The sequence below is a fragment of the Carcharodon carcharias genome, chromosome 14 (genome assembly GCF_017639515.1).
Source record: "Carcharodon carcharias isolate sCarCar2 chromosome 14, sCarCar2.pri, whole genome shotgun sequence".
Classification (NCBI taxonomy): domain Eukaryota; kingdom Metazoa; phylum Chordata; class Chondrichthyes; order Lamniformes; family Lamnidae; genus Carcharodon; species Carcharodon carcharias.
The window spans coordinates 22,704,715-22,722,084 of NC_054480.1; the positions used below are offsets into that span (position 1 = coordinate 22,704,715).

At 42.4% G+C, this 17,370-nt stretch overlaps 1 protein-coding gene across 1 annotated transcript in view; it reads left to right on the top strand.

The window, feature by feature from the left end:
- The first annotated feature begins 1,223 nt into the window (after nucleotides 1–1,223).
- Nucleotides 1,224–17,370, top strand: part of mybl2b (v-myb avian myeloblastosis viral oncogene homolog-like 2b) — a 38,297-nt gene continuing 22,150 nt past the window's right edge. The window contains exons 1-5 of the mRNA XM_041205438.1: nucleotides 1,224–1,322; nucleotides 8,818–8,911; nucleotides 11,357–11,428; nucleotides 13,132–13,224; nucleotides 14,561–14,781. Coding sequence (XP_041061372.1) covers nucleotides 1,303–1,322; nucleotides 8,818–8,911; nucleotides 11,357–11,428; nucleotides 13,132–13,224; nucleotides 14,561–14,781 — 500 coding nt within the window. The 5' untranslated portion in view covers nucleotides 1,224–1,302. The remainder of the gene's footprint in view (nucleotides 1,323–8,817; nucleotides 8,912–11,356; nucleotides 11,429–13,131; nucleotides 13,225–14,560; nucleotides 14,782–17,370) is intronic.

The window sequence follows — 17,370 nt, forward strand, 5'->3', positions numbered from 1 at the left end:
GAGGGGAGATGAGGGGGGAGGGAGAGGGGAGATGAGGGGGGAGGGAGAGGGGAGATGAGGGGGGAGGGAGAGGGGAGATGAGGGGGAGGGAGAGGGGAGATGAGGGGGAGGGAGAGGGGAGATGGGGGGGAGGGAGAGGGGAGATGGGGGGGAGGGAGAGGGGAGATGGGGGGGAGGGAGAGGGGAGATGGGGGGAGGGAGAGGGGAGATGGGGGGAGGGAGATGGAGAGGGGGGGAGGGAGATGGAGAGGGGGAGGGGAGATGAGGGAGAGGGGGATGAGGAGGGAGGGAGAGGGGGATGAGGAGGGAGGGAGAGGGGGATGAGGAGGGAGGGAGAGGGGGATGAGGAGGGAGGGAGAGGGGGATGAGGAGGGAGGGAGAGGGGGATGAGGAGGGAGGGAGAGGGGGGATGAGGAGGGAGGGAGAGGGGGGATGAGGAGGGAGGGAGAGGGGGGATGAGGAGGGAGGGAGAGGGGGGATGTAGGGGAGGGGGAGAGGGGGATGTAGGGGAGGGGGAGAGGGGGATGTAGGGGAGGGGGATGAGGGGGCAGGGAGAGGGGGATGAGGGGGCAGGGAGAGGGGGATGAGGGGGCAGGGAGAGGGGGATGAGGGGGCAGGGAGAGGGGGATGAGGGGGCAGGGAGAGGGGGATGAGGGGGCAGGAAGAGGGGGATGAGGGGGCAGGAAGAGGGGGATGAGGGGGCAGGAAGAGGGGGATGAGGGGGGAGGGAGAGGGGGATGAGGGGGGAGGGAGAGGGGGATGAGGGGGGAGGGAGAGGGGGATGAGGGGGGAGGGAGAGGGGGATGAGGGGGGAGGGAGAGGGGGATGAGGGGGGAGGGAGAGGGGGATGAGGGGGCAGGGAGAGGGGGATGAGGGGGGAGGGAGAGGGGGATGTAGGGGAGGCAGGGGGAGAGAGGAGGTGTTGGGGGGAGAGGGGAGCGGAGGAGGTGGGGAGGGAGGGGGACGTGGAGAGCAGGGGAAGGTGGAGGGAGGTGAAAGGTGGGGGAGGCGGTGGAGTGAGGAGAGAGAGTGGTGGTGCGCATGCGCGGTAGCGGCCAGCCAGGAGCGGCGCATTTGGCGGGTTTTTGGAAACTGTGCTCCGGAGCCCGAGCGGGAGGGAGTCGCAGAAACAGGGTCGGCCGCCTCCACGACACAACAGGGCAGCGGATCTCCATCAGGCAGAGGAGTGGGCCAGGCTGCTTCATTTATTTCAACTTCCACCCCGGTTCATGGTGGTGACTGATTCCCAGGCCGCAGTCACCCTGGGAGAGCTCAGCTTTCCTGGGCCTCTCTCCCCTCCCCATGGCTCAGCGAACCCTCTGGTAAGTGACTGACTGGACTAAAGGAGAATAAAAAAACAGAAAAGCTGGTTTTAATCCCCCCATCTCTCTCGCCTTCAGTAATCCTGATAATTGGGGGCGGTGGAAGGTGAGCTCTTTCCCCGCTCGAGCAATGAAGGTTTAAATTGTAGGTTCTCAACATGGGTAATAAAAAAAGGTTCTGAGAGGAAGAACAGGGGAACAGTTTGTTCCTGTCCTTTTGTGATCAATAACTGTGGTGCGATAGAATCTGAATCATTACTAGGAGGAGAAACAAGTGGATTCCTTTTATTCCGAGGGTTATCAGAACATGGAATGCTTTAAAACTGGAACATTGTTTAAAGGGGAGCTGCAAATTTTCTAAAATTTGGTACAAATGGTTTTTTGGCATGCCATGAATATCTGTTCATTGTTATATTGCTGTTTGTGGAACCTAGCTGTGCATAACTTGGCTGCCTTATTCCCTATACAACAGCAGTGAGCACACTTCAAGTGTTGGCTGTGAAGTGCTTTGGGACGTCCTGAAGCTGTGAGAGGCACCCAGAAAATCTGCACCACCCTATCTCCAGTTTAAAAAGTTAGCACAAGCACAGGTGTGCCATGGGCTGAAAGTTTGAAAGATGATCTTTAGTGTGATTTTTGTTTTTGTTTTAAAACAATGGAAATGGTGGAAATATATAGAGAATTTCAAAGTACCATTTTGGCTGTGAGCCTTCATCGGCAAGGTTTCTAATTATCCCTTCCGTCTTCAAATAGTTTAATATTTCAGAGTTTTAGACAGCTTTAGTAGATTCAATGTTTTGTGTGTGTTTGGTTGAATTGCCTACAGAAATTATAATTGTGAAGAAATGTTTAACAAATAACTTGTTTGGAGGGACAAGATAATTATGAATTGATTTGCTTGCAAATGCTGTCATGAGGAAAATATTGAACGATACTGTAGTTTTTCTTCCCCAAACATTCTCAAAAATAAATTTTGCCTTAAGCAAGTGCTGACTACAACAGGAGCAAGGTTTTCATGCTGTCAACTCCTAAGTATTTAAAAGTTGACCTACAGAGCTCAGATAGTATCACAGATATTTTTAAAAACAAAAAAACTGCGGATGCTGGAAATCCAAAACAAAAACAGAATTACCTGGAAAAACTCAGCAGGTCTGGCAGCATCGGCGGAGAAGAAAAGAGTTGACGTTTCGAGTCCTCATGACCCTTCGACAGAACTTGAGTTCGAGTCCAAGAAAGAGTTGAAATATAAGCTGGTTTAAGGTGGTGTGTGTGGGGGGTGGAGAGATAGAGAGAGAGAGGGGTGGGGGGGGTGTGGTTGTAGGGACAAACAAGCAGTGATAGAAGCAGATCAAAAGATGTCAACGATACTAGTACAATAGAACACAGGTGTTAAAGTTGGTGCTATTATCTAAACGAATGTGCTAATTAAGAATGGATGGTAGGGCACTCAAGGTATAGCTCTAGTGGGGGGTTTTTTATATAATGGAAATAGGTGGGAAAATATAATTTATTGGAAAAAAAAGGAAGGGGGAAACAGAAAGCGGGTGGGGATGGGGGAGGGAGCCCATCCCCACCCCCTTTCTGTTTCCCCCTTCCTTTTTTCCCAATAAATTATAAAGATTTTCCTTTTCCCACCTATTTCCATTATATAAAAAAAACCCCACTAGAGCTATACCTTGAGTGCCCTACCATCCATTCTTAATTAGCACATTCGTTTAGATAATATCACCAACTTTAACACCTATGTGTTCTATTGTACTAGTATCGTTGACATCTTTTGATCTGCTTCTATCAATGCTTGTTTGTCCCTCCAACCACACTCCCCCCCCCCCCCCCACCTCTCTCTCTCTCTATCTCTCCGCCCCCCCACACACACACCTTAAACCAGCTTATATTTCAACTCTTTCTTGGACTCAAACTCAAGTTCTGTCGAAGGGTCATGAGGACTCGAAACGTCAACTCTTTTCTTCTCCGCCGATGCTGCCAGACCTGCTGAGTTTTTCCAGGTAATTCTGTTTTTGTCACAAATATTTTTGTTGGGCTTACAGTCTGTTGCCAGATTAGACACCACCTGCTTCTGTCCGAGTGTCTGTGCTTGCTTCCGGGGAGCTATTTCTGCATCAGTTCCTCGGCCTGAATGTGCTAGCCTCTTCACTCCCCTTTCTAAACTTTTTATCTATGATTTTAGAGCTTGCTCTCTTGCTGGTAAGGAATTTTGTTTTATTTTTAAATTATTTCTTTTTTCTCTGTTATAAGGGAACATGACTTGTTGATGCAAGTTCAAAAACAATTTAGTTTAATTTAATTAACAGCTTAATTTAATTGCAAATTAAGCCAAGAGATAGAGCAGTACTAGAATTGAGCAGATTGTAATATAAATCAGGAACACAGGTGCACAGATGTTGGTTGAATGTGGCTGTCCACGATCCAATCAACTATGTAAAATCGGAAAATACTGTGGTAGTTTAATCCTGAATTAAGATGTTTGTTATACAACAGCTATTGACTAAGGCAATTGATTGTGAAACTCATTGCTGGCAGTATTTGGATGTAGGTTCTGATCCAACTCTTTCAGATAAGCTTTCTCTGCAGTGCAGTGTCTTCCTTGTGCTGCTCTTCCAGTTTGTGTGCAAAATACAGATACATTAAATAAATGGCTGTCTGCATTGGAAAGCAGAAGCAAAATAGCTTCAACGTGTTCTACACCTGACCTTTACCATCTGTTGTGTATTGACCTCTGTCTAGTTTCAACCAATGTAATGGCATCGGGCTTCCCCAATTACACTTACCAATTCCCGACGAGTGCTCCTTCCGCAGATTAATCCACAGTTGGCTCATGCAAACTAAAAACGTATGCATGAGTTAGAATATAGTTCTTTCCTGACTCTCAAAATCCTATGTGTCCTATGGTGCCCATGGAAAGTTTGAAGTAAGCTGGGGGATACTGATTCCTCTTTGAGGTCACCCGGGTGCAGACAAAATATTTGCCTCTCCTCAAATTTATCTCTGCTGTTCTGAATGTGCCTATGGTTGCCCTTGTCAATATTTCCTGATCCTGAGACTGCAATTCCCTGTTTTCTCCCAGATTTGCATTAATCCCATGAATTAATTTTTTTACAATTATTGTTGATCTGTCTGTTTACATGAAAGATTGTATTCTATCTATATAAATAAAAACTTTATTCACTATTGACCATCTTTTCCCACGGATCTGATTCATCTTGTGAAAGTTGATGCATTGTTGCTTATGAGCAGACCTCAATGCTTGCATTTCTGGCTTAACTGCCTTGGAGGAGCTAAACCCTACCTTCCAGCTCTCTTTAAACCCAAGCCCAAGTCCCAGCCCCTGCCCTCTTACTACTTTCTGTAGGATAAGGGTCTGGTATATATAGGGTTAACTGGGACTGAGTACAGTGCCACCTACACAGCGATGTAAGAAGACACATAACCCTAGACCTAGGGTTAGTGTGGTGTTAGCCAGAGAAGTGCTGAGACCTAGAGGTGGAGGTAGCTCCATGTCTGTACCCTTTACTGTATATGTGTATATAGTTAGTTACAAGTAGTTAATAAAGACTTGCTGTTAACATATAGAAGGCTATGAACACCATTTTAACACAGACATTCAGTAACCAACGCCATTGCTGTTAACATATAGAAGACTACGAAGAATTCTTTAACAGACGCATTCTGTAACCATCACCATCCCAACACGTGGTAACTTGGTATCAAAAACCCTCAACCTCGAGAATGCTGAAAAACTAAGAACAAGGAAATCTTCAACAGATTCTGAACTGAAAGAAGCTCCCAACTGAAGATACAGACACTGAGAAAATTTGTCAGAAAAAGCTCCAGACAGAAAAGCTTAGAAGCTAAAGGCAGAGATTTTATTGCAGTAGAAGATTTTGTAGAATCCCCCTTGGAAGCTCAGCTTCAGCATGCAGAGTCCAGAGCCTGCAAGGGTGAGCTAAATCTTTTTAACTCCCAGGTTGCAGCCAGCCCTGCAAAGACCCTTTTACTAATTCAGTCGGAAGCGCCATTTGAACAAAATCCATTGCTAATCCCGATCCCCAACTCTGAGCCTCAACAAGTGACCTCCCGAGTTGAAAATAAAAATTAACTTGATCAACTCGTGGGAACCTCACGCTGGATAAATCAAATCAGCAGACAGCCAACCCATGCAGCCATTGTTCAAAATTCCTCTTCCAGAAGTGTGCCGATGCCATTTTGCCAAGTGTAAGAAATCCATTATTCTGCAGTGAATGGTGATGTCATTTTGGAATCCTGTAAGCTCTTAAAGCTCTCCCCACACTTTCAAAATCTTCTACATGGATCACAATTTCACATCTCTAACTCCACTGGTACTTGCCCTGGCATTTGCCCAAGGCCCAGACCTGTCACAAAATTGGGGTCTTTGGAGGAAAGGGTTTTTAAGATACAGCATCACTTCTGGTTTAAATAAAAAATTGGAAGAAGAACAAGTAAACACATGTCTGCACTCAATAGGACCAATTGCAGATGACATAATTGCACAATAGGATATTAATGAATCATCCACCAAATTTGGCGAGGTTCTAAAATCATTGGACATTTATTTCAACCTGCAATCCAACAAAATATTGGAGAGAACTAAATTCAATGAGAAAACCTGGGAAATCTGTTGATTCCTTCATAAATGATTTCTACAGGATGGCAAAGGGGTGTGAATATGGAGATTTAAAGTCTGAACTCTTCAGACAGAATAGTGGTGAGTGTTGCAGACGATTCACTCTCTGACCTCCCACAAGCAAAAGATGATCTAACCCTAGATAAGGCAATCCAGATAGTTTAAGCAAAATACTGTGGATGCTGGAAATCCGAAACAAGAACAAAAATAGCTGGAAAAACTCAGCAGGTCTGACAGCATCTGTGGAGAGGAAGACAGAGTTAATGTTTCGAGTCCGTATGTCCGAAAGTGAGAGATATACAGAAATGAGGTGGCAGGGACAAGGAGCGACTTGCACAAAGAGTAATGTAGAGTCAGGAAGAGAAATTACAACAAAAGGCAGTGTGTAAAAAGAACGGGAGGATGGGGTGGTGGTCTGGGGAGGTGGTGGATGGGTGGAGAAGGAGCCAGAAACAGAACAGTACTAATGGAAAGACAGATTGAGGCAGAAGGATTTGAGAGTGGGGAAAAAGATGAGATACTAATGGAAGATGCCAATCATTTATTATACAATAAAACCTTGTAATCAATACCACAAATCATTTATAATTTGAGGATTATTGATAACTACTTTGTAAAATTACAGTTATATAACTTAATATCTTGTCATTTGTGCAGTCAATACGGTGGGGACTTTGTTGCAAAAAAATTTTGTTTTTGAGAATTACAATTGGTGCTTTACAGACATCTGCTAGAATTATTTTCTGAGATTTCTACATATGTTCCCGTCCCCCATGTTAACTGAAAAATTCAGTTTGCTACCTCTCTCGGGCTTATTTAATTCCTAGTCTCATTTGTTAAATGTTTGGATTACTTAGGGTTATATAGAATATGCAGCACAGGGACAGGCCATTTGGCCCAACTATGCCAGCATTTAAGGAAACCAGTCTTTCCTCTTTACATACTATTGTTTCATCTCATAGTAAACACATTGACTTCCCAATAATGATGCACTTCAATTTGTTAGTGATAGGGGGAAAGTGATGTGAGGAGGCTGCTTCAATTAACCACATTTATTCACCCACTGATCTTCCCGCCCGCCACCCCCAATTCAATTGTAACAAAAGGTATTAACCTAAAATGTCAGCCCTATGTTTCTCTCTCTGTTTCCAGCATTTTCTGTTTTTATTCAAAATTATTTATTTTTAACCAGCCTTCCAGACTTGGTCTGAATGCACCATTCAAGAATTGGAAATAGACAATGTATGCATTGCAAAACTGTTGCTTGTTTGGATACTGGGTAAGGGAATTTTTTTTTCAATGGCTGTGCAGGAAAATTCCTGAGTACAGTCAGGAACAGATATGGTTGAAATTGAAAAATTTGAATTAGTCCCATAAACTATTTTGACCCAGATTCTGCTGGTACTTTGACATGTTAGCTGAAAACCTGGCTATTAAACTAAATTTGATACACATGACCCATTGCCATGACAGTATGTGGACCATTAAATCTTTTCATCAGCTGGTCAGATAATACAATTATTAAATTCTTTTAAATTAACTTTTACCAAAACAAAGACACTGACTTTAAAATGGCTGCAGAAGGCACCTTACCTACAAATTGGCAAAGCCTGGGGATCTCTGAACATGGATTCGCCTGGAGACATAGCTACAGACAGTTCCCCTGATGGACTTTGCACCTACTGTTGTCTAAACTCTTTATAAAGGACAAAGGTCCACTAGACTTTCTGATCCCAGAAACTACCAGGAACAATGAAGGACTAACAAAACTCATTATACAAGGAGGGTACTAAGGACCCTGTCTGTTTCAATGGCATCTTGATAACTTTGGCAGTGGGAGATCAGAGCTTTCTTGGTAACATGGGTAACTCTCATTGTGCGCTAATAATAGCTGTCACTTGACTGAAACCTCTTATGAAAAGCTATGAGCTTGTCTTCAGTATGGAACAGGAACATTTGAAAGTAGCATAGGCTGTCTCTCTCTCTCTCTCTCTCTTTCTCTCAACTAAAGTAAACTTCAAAATTCCAAAGCAGTATACCCAGGGGAAAAACAAGGGCCACCATTTAAAGAACTGCCTCAACCATGAACAACAACGAAGAACTCAATTTATTTGCCTTTTATCGTTGAATCTTAATTTTGCCAAAAGTTAACCTCCTCTACTGTATAAATTATAACTTTGCATATATGTGTGTGGCAGTGCGCCTGTTTTATGATGGTCAGGCTGTGTGTTTACCTTTTTAAAAATATTTTTATATCTTTACCTGGATGGTTTTTTAAATTCAATTAAAAGCCAGCCCAATTTCAACTCGTGAAAGTCTGTTGGACTGAATTATTTGCAATCAGCATGTAAATGGTTAAGTACGTACACTGAATCAGCACATTTATCCATCTATGCTTTTTTAAAAAAAAACCCTGTTACAACCAATCGGAGTGGGAAAATGGGCAGATCCTGGCGCCTGTCCTCACCTGGTTGTAGCAAGTACCTTCAACAAACTTGCGGGATAACCTAGGAATTCATTTTTTTTAAAAACTCATCACATGAGCTGGGTGCAGGTGTGGTTCAAGCAATCCGTGATAGCTAGTCAGAGAAGGGAGTTAACTACTTGCAACCATGTTAGTTTTTTTTTTTGATGATTGCGCACTGATGGTAGCAAATTGATCATGGAGTACCCAAGTGCCCATAAGAGACTCGAGCTTGCCTGATCCTAGTCACACTAATTATGTTGACCCTACTTGTTTCAGCTCCAAGTCAAATGATTTGTATGCTTATATGACTTATCTACTCTATCATGGAATATGCTTTCTTTTCATATGTGTGTTTCTGTAAATAGTGAAGAATGGGATGAACCCCCACAGGATTTGGATTGCGATGTCCCGGACCACAAAGACGCAAAGTTCTTCAAAATCAAATGGTCTTCGGAAGAGGTATCTGCTCTGAAAACAAATTGCTTATTTTTAGTGTTACTTTTTAAAAACAAAATACACTTAGAATTGTGTAATGGTTAAGATTTGAATGTCTGGTATCACACAGAATGGCAATGGCACGATCATTATCAACTGAAGCATGATGTGCCACCTTGGGAGTTAACGTTTAAATGTGAAATACAGAATCCCGGAGCATCTTTCGTTAGTATTCTGTCTGTTATGGAAAGAAGTTCAACTCTTAGGTAGTATTAAATCAATATTATTAAAAGTATTCAAAAAAAATTATCTCATAGGAACATAGAAAATAGTAGGAGTAGACCATTTGGCCCCTCCAGCCTGCTCCGCCATTCAACAAAATCATGGTTGATCCTGTACCTTAAAGCCATTTTCCCGCACTGTTCCCATGTCCCTTGATATCTTTAATATCTACCTCAACACCCTTCAGTGTTTCTCATTGGAAGGATCAATTTTAGTTTTAACTTCTGGAATTCCCTCCCTAAACCTTTTTGCTGTGTTACTTTCTTTTTGATCATTATTTAGTCAATTCTAATTCTTATAATACTGAACATTACATGCTCCTAATCTGCTAGTTAGAAATTTTTCATAACCACTCTAGTTAGGAACAGGTATTGTTCTTTTTTTTTAGGATGTTAAACTTTTTATGCTTTCAGGACTTGCTGATTTATTTATGTTAGTGCAGGATTATTTCACAAAGATATCAGAATGAAACACTAGAAATTAATGAGAAAGTAGAAATCTGTTCCTGAAAGAACAATGTGCAGGGTGCTCCTTAGTGGGTGAAGCAGTAGCAACAATTCTTATGGTGGATTTGCACGGGCTCTACAAAAGAAAATCGACAGTCTTTAAGGAACTGCTATTTCAAAGTTTGAGTGTCAATCTGTAAGCGCACAGATGTGTGGTAGAAGTTGTGTAACATATCACTAAAAATGGCTGTGGTGACTTGGGTGTATGCTGAAATTGAGCTATTTTTCACATGAGGGTATTGCATTTATTTAGACACTGGTATTTACAACCAATCATGCATGTTGTTGTGGCCTTTCGTAACCTCAAGAAACTGTTCAAGTTTTTAGGTTTACCTAAATAGGTTAGTCAAATTCACTCAATTTAAATGACTACTGCAGCTGCTTGTGTGATGATTCTCAGTTGCATTGAAGCATGTGCCAGAGCATCAACAGGCTGAAAGCACAGCAATTTGTTGTTTAAATTTCAGGTAGTTTGAGACGCCATCTACTGCTCTGCTTTATTTGCTGCAGAACACCAGACCAGTTGTTCAAATTCAAGTTGTTTCTCTGTTTCTAGTAGACTGGTGATGGATACGCATTCGTATGCATTACTGGCAGTCAGATACAGCCAGGCTATTGACAACATTTTAAAGCAGGCTTGTCCTACTGGTGGCCCGCAGGCTGCATTGTGGCCTGCGAAGCCCCTGGAGCCACTGTTCAAAAGCCGGTAAGACAGGCTGGTAAATTCAAAAGGCAGGTAAGTGAAATTCAAGATTTTGCAAAGGGCTGCTCCTCCAATCACAGGCCATTCCTTTCCTGCGTTTGCTGCTGATAGGCTCACTGCCTATCAGCAACAAATGAGGGAGAGAAACAGTCTGATTGGAGGAACAGCGAACACTGGCGGTGTGTGCCCTGAGGGCTGCTGGGCCCAAGGGAAGTGAAGGTGCGGCTGGGGTCTGGGGAGCTGGAAGGTGGGTGGTTGGGAGTGAGGGAGTGTGTCTGCCTTACTTCCAGTCTCAGGTTTCTCACTTTCTCTTGTCACTACACACCATCACGCTGCCTCACACACAATGGATGAAGGTGAGTGAGTGAGCACCCTGATCCTGGGAGCGAGCCGGGGACACACATGCGTGCACTTTTTTTTTCGCAAACTCAGTTTATTGTTGTGCTAAAACGTAGCTTTCCGAAATTTGCTCATTGGCTCCTTAAGTGAGGAAAAAAAAATTTCAGATGTAGCCCTCAAAAATAAAAGGTTGGACAAGCCTGTTTTAAAAGGCCTTTACCCTTTCTGATGTTTAGGGAAACTTTGTTCATGACATCAATGGCCTGAATCATAAAATATATTAACAAAAGCATGTAATATAGTTGTGTTTTTAAATTTACACAACTGTACTAGCTGTCTTTGATTCGCGTTGGTAAATGGGTTTATCATACATTCTTTAGTGAGGAAATTGCTATTTTTAAAGTCACTTATCAGACACAGTACAAACAAAGTACTGTATGATGTTATTTTTTTCCCCTTGTACAAGTGAATCTAAGTTAGTGCAGAAAACATGGTCTCGCAGTTTCTTTGGTTTGAACCTCTTACTGTGCTTTGCTGCAGAGTTCTTTAATTTTGGGTCTATATAATCTTTATTGAGGTTGCAAGAGGAACCACTTACCATGTTAAAGGGGTTTAAGTTAACTTTTTACCTTTGTATAGGATGAAAAGTTGAAGAAGCTGATAAACCAATATGGCAAAAATGACTGGAGATTTATAGCAAGTAATTTCTCTGTAAGTATCTTTGTAGTTGTGACTTTTGAAGGTAGTCATTCTTGTCCTGGTTCTTCATAAGTAAAGCTGATCTTACAAACTACCTTCCCATTATTGGGAAAGTCAAAAAATCTCCTGATCTACCTATTAATCACATAAACACGTGCATCCACACACACTTGTGTGCACCCATACTGGACCAATATTTGAGTGCTATGAACAAGCAGAGGTAAGCATGGAAAACCATTAGAGGATCAAAATGGAAAAAACAATACTCCTGCCATGTAAACATGTTATTTCTCTGAGAAAAATAAGATAATTGAGTCTACACTGAACATGAATTATTTATTTTTTACTTTTCACTTAAATCTTGTTTATCTTATTTCAAAGTTAAGTGAAAAAGTGATTTTGAATTGGTGGATTGTACTTGATTTTTTTTGCTTTGGTTTTAATATAATTTTAAGTGTATCTTATTTTCAGGAATAGTTGTTTGGTAGTACAGAGCTTGAGCATTGCTGAAAAAGAGGCATGTCTAAGCTTATCGTCTTACATTCATCAGGGCACTCGCAAGAATGCCAATATAAAGGGGAAAACAACAATTTATACTGTATGTGGAGTTGGTTGGTTGGCAACTCTTTTTTTCTGGCAATTTTTTCAGGAAGAAGATTGTTAAAAAACTGAAAACAATTTATTTTGAGCATCTCAAAATGGTTCACGAAGCTGAAGCTGATGCTCACTAATAAGAATGGAGGCAGCTGAAGGTTTAGTAGGAGTGGTTTTGAGCAAGCATTTGTAGGTAAGGAGAAGAGTTGTGTGTTGGATGGCTTTAGATGGAGAATTTCAGAATAGGACTGAGTTGCTGTATTGTAGAAGAGAGGTGAGGCACAGGTGATCGAAGGAAATTTGCAAAGCTATAGGACTATAAAAGAGCAGCTTTATGATGCAGTGGAGGTTATATAATCCAGGGTGAAGATGTGAATTTAATGCATTGGTAGATTAGAAGCTAGTATACTCCATAAAGATGGGCTGATGTCTGAATTGCAACATAATGCAAAATGAGATAATAGCTTCAGAGTTTTGGACAAGTTGGAATTTATGTAAAGTGGAACTTGGAGGCCAGTGATGAAAGCATTGCAAAAGTAAAGCTTGGAAGTAACAAAAGAATGGCTAAGGGTTTCAGCATCGGTATGGAGAGAGAATGGCAGAGCTGAGTTTACAATGGTAAACAGTTTTGGCAAGAGCAGCATATAAAGTTTGAAGTTCAGCTCAATGTTGAACAGGCTGCTATTATGTGCATAGTAAAAGTTCAACTTGAGCAAGTAAGTAGGCAGAATGAAGGAGTCAGCAGAGAGGTCAAGAGTATGGAGTTTCTGGTAAAAGCTGAAGAGAATGGATTTGGTCTTTGTTTTAAGTTGTAGAAAGTGATGGCTTATCTGTAACTTGATATGAGAGAAGTAATTTAACCACATAGTAATGGTCGTGGAGTCATGGAGAGACACTGAGCTGGGTGTTGTCAGTGTATATGTAAAAACTGGTCCTGTGCTCATCAATAATGTCACTGAAAGAAGCCAATGACGGAACCTTGGAAGAGGCCTAGGATGGAATTTTGGGGAGTGAAAAGAGATTACAAAATGAAAATAAACAAAGCTGAACTTCCTGCCTCTTGTGTAATTTCTGCATTTTTGTGTTGATTTTACTTTGATTTGAATTTTTAATTGTTACAGAACCGAACTGATCTTCAGTGCCAGCATCGGTGGCTGAAGGTTCTGAACCCAGAGCTTGTGAAGGGGCCATGGACGAAGGAAGAAGATCAGAAGGTAATATTGTACAAATGGATGAAATTATAAAGCTTATAATATGGTGATAATGAATTTTTGTAAGCACTATGAATATAAAGTTTATTTTTATTTCTGTAGCTAATATGAAGCAGTCCATGCCCAAATGCAGCAAGACCTGGACAATATCCAGGCTTGGGCTGACAAGTGGCAAGTAACATTCGCGCCACACAAGTATCAGGCAATGACCATCTCCAACAAGAGAGAATCCAACCATTGCCCCTTGATGTTCAATGGCATTACCATCACTAAATCTCCCACTATCAACATCCTGGGGGTTACCAAAACTGAACTGGACTAGCCATATAAATACTGTGGCTACAAGAGCAGATCAGAGGCTAGGAATAGTGCGATGAGTAACTCACCTCCTGACTCCCTAAAGCCTGTCCCCCATCTACAGGCACAAGTCAGGTGTGTGATGGAATACTCCCCTTGCCTGGTTGAGTGCAGCTCCTACAACACCCAAGAAGCTTGACACTGTCCAGGACAAAGCAGCCTGCTTGATTGGCACTACATCCACAAACATTCACTCCCTCCACCACCGTCGCACAATAGTAGCAGTGTGTACCATCTACAAGATGCACTGCAGGGATTCACCAAGGCTCTTTCAACAGCACCTTCAAAACCCACTATCATCTAGAAGGATAAGGGCAGCAGATAGATGGGAACACCACATGGAAGTTACCCTCCAAGTCACTCACCATCCTGAGTTAGAAATATATCGCCGTTCCTTCACTGTTGCTGGGTGAAAATCCTGGAACTCCCTTCCTAACAGCATTGTGGATGTGCCTACACCACATGGACTGCAGCAGTTCAAGAAGGCAACTCAGCAGCACCACCTCAAGGGAAATTAGGGATGGGCAATAAATGCTGGCCCAGCCAGCGAATCCCACATCCAGTGAATGAATAAAAAATGTTTAAAATGTCATTGTAATCTGTTTATAGTGGTTCTATATAAAGCAGCACATATAAAGTATCACTGAAGACTTGGATTTATAACTGATTCCTTATATGGTGCTAGTCTCCCATCTTTCCTTTCAGTAAATGATATAAGGTGCTGAGTATAGGTTATGTCCTTATCCAGTGGGATGAGGAGTGGAAGTTGGAGAAAGAAATCACCTGGCTTTCCTTCCTTATTGCTGTGCCTAACTGCAGCAATATTGGCAGAGGGCTGGGATCAGGTTGCTAACCTCATAATTGTAATTTTTGGTGTGTTGTATAGGAAAATTTGGAAAATATGCACATGCTTATTGAGGTACATAATGTATTAAACAGCGAGCAGGGTGAATTAACTGATCTTTGACTCTCTTTCATTTAGGTAATTGAATTAGTTCAGAAGCATGGGCCAAAACGTTGGTCGTTGATTGCTCGGCACCTAAAAGGTAGACTTGGCAAACAGTGTCGTGAACGTTGGCACAATCACCTCAATCCTGAGGTTAAGAAGTCATCTTGGACTGAAGAGGAGGACAAGATTATTTACGAAGCCCACAAGGTCCTTGGCAACCGCTGGGCAGAGATAGCAAAACTACTACCAGGAAGGCAAGTGTTCCATTTGATCTTGTCAACAGTGTGCTAGGGATGAGCATTTCCTTTTAGTTTGTTTTCTGTTGGATTTGAAATTAGCAGTAGCTGAAATATCCAGACAATACCCAGATTGCTGCAAAGTTGTTCGTCCACACTTTCACTTGCCTGATGTTTGTATGTATAATAGCTCTGTTCCTACATGCTGTAACAGTTGCGCAGAAGAGCACATTTAAAGAATACTGTAGAAATTTTGGCCACTAGCTTCCCATAGGCTTTGACAATATCGTTCCAGTGGATGAAAGGAGACCAGGGGCAGGTGACATATTGGGAGGAAGTGAGCAAAAGAAAGAGAACATAAATGCAACAGAGGGAAAAGAATGTCCAAAAGCATGGATTGGGGGGAAAAAAAGGAGAAAATAGCAATACATCAATATTTTATACTAAATTTATAGTATATTATCAGTGCAAAAGACAAGGCTGAAACATTCTCAGCCATCTTTAGCCAGAAGTGCTGAGTGGATGATTCATTTCGGCCTCCTAAAGTTCCCAGCATCGCAGAGACCAATCTTCAGCCAACTCGATTCACTCCACATGATATCAAGAAATGGCTGAAGGCACTGAATACTGCAAAGACTGTGGGCTTGAAGACTTGTGCTCCAGAATTAGCAGTGCCCTAGCCAAACTGTTCTAGTACAGCTACAACATTGTCTATTCAAGACAATGTGGAAAATTGCCCAGGTATGTTCTGCCCACAAAAGCAGGACAAATCCAATCTAGTCAATTGCTGCACCAATGCCCCCTCAATCAGCAAAGTGATGGAAGGTGTTGTTAACAGTGCTATCAAATGGACTTATCAGCAATAAACTGCTCACTGATGCTTATAGCTTCAGCCAGGGTCACTAGGTTCCTGACCTCATTACAGCCTTGGTCCAAATACGGACCAAAGAGCTGAACTTGAGGTGAGGTGAGAGTGACTGCCTTTGACATCAAGGCAGCATTTGACTGAGTGTGGAATCAAGGAGTGCTGGCAAAATTGCAGTCAATAGAAATTGAGAGGAAAAAATTCTCCACTGATTGGAGTCATATTTAGCAAAGAGGAAGATGTTTGGTGGAGCCAATCATCTAAGTTCCAGGGCATCACTACAAAAGTGAGGATGTCCGCTGATTGCTGCTGAACATTGTGCATTCACGACTCCTCAGATACTGAAGCAGTCTGTGTCCATATGCAGCAAGACCTGTTCAACATTCAGGCTTGGGCTAATAAGTAGCAAGTAACATTCGCGTCTCACAAGCACCAGGCAAACCTCCAATGAGAGAGAATTTAACCATCTCTCCTTGACATTCAATGACTATCATTGAAAGCCCCACTATCAACATCCAGGGAGTTACCATTGACCAGAAACTGGACTGGAGTAGACATATAAGCACTGTGGCAACAAAAGCAGATCAGAGCGTGGGAATTCTGAGGTGAGTAACTCATCTCCTGAATCCCCAAAGCCTGCCTACCATCTACTAGGCACAAGTCAGGAGCTTGATGGAATACTCTCCACTTGCCTGGATGAGTGCACCTCCAACAAAACTTGAGAAGCTTGACATAACCCAGGACACAGCAGCCTGCTTGATTAGCACCCCATCCACCACTTGAAATATTCATTCCCTCCACCACTGACTCTCAGTGGCAGCAGTGTGTACTATGTTGCACTGGAGCAATTCATCAAGGTTCCTTCCAAACCTGCAACATCTACCACTGAGAAGGATAAAGGCAGCAGATGCATGGGAACACCACCATCTGAACATTCCCCTCTAAGCCACACACCATCTTGATTTGGAATTATATTGCTGTTCCTTTGCTGTTGTTGGACCAAAATCCTGGAACTCCCTTCCTAATCGCACTGTGGGTGTATCTGCACCAGATGGACTGCAGTGATTCAAGAAGGCAGCTCACCACCACCACCTTAAGGGCAATTAGAGATTGACCACAAAAGTTGGCCTTGCCAGCATTTCCAAATCTCACAAAAGAATTTTTAAAAAATCAGAGTTCAAGTATTGCAGTCTATAGCTGGTGCTGTGAGAGGCAAGGTTTGAATTTTACAGATCAATTTTTTTAAAAGGCAGTAATATTCAGTTTTGAGGTACAAATATGTATTTCAGCTTGCAAAACTGTAATGTATATTCTCCTGAAAGGTCTGTGCTCCAAAAAGTTAACATTGAGATACTGAGGTTTGTTTATAAATATATATATTTTAAGAACTTGTACCTCGGTTTTATTTGGAGACATTAGAACTGAAATTCCTTAATTTCTGCCACTGCAAATATGGTAAGACATACACTACCGGTCTGGCAGTGTTAACCCATCCCAGCATATGAGGATGGATCATTGGCGTAGAAGGGTAGGTGTGGACAGCATTTACTGAATTTTGAGTATACAACCTGTGGGAACCCAGGAAAATTAAAGCATTCCTGTACCACTTTATTTACAGGGGGTGGGGCAGGGAGGGTGCCTGTCGTGACAAGAATGAGCCCATAAGTTGCTCTGTTACCACTTTCTTAATGGCAATTTCTCACTTTGTGATTGACACACACAACGATGCTAAGCTTCAATTT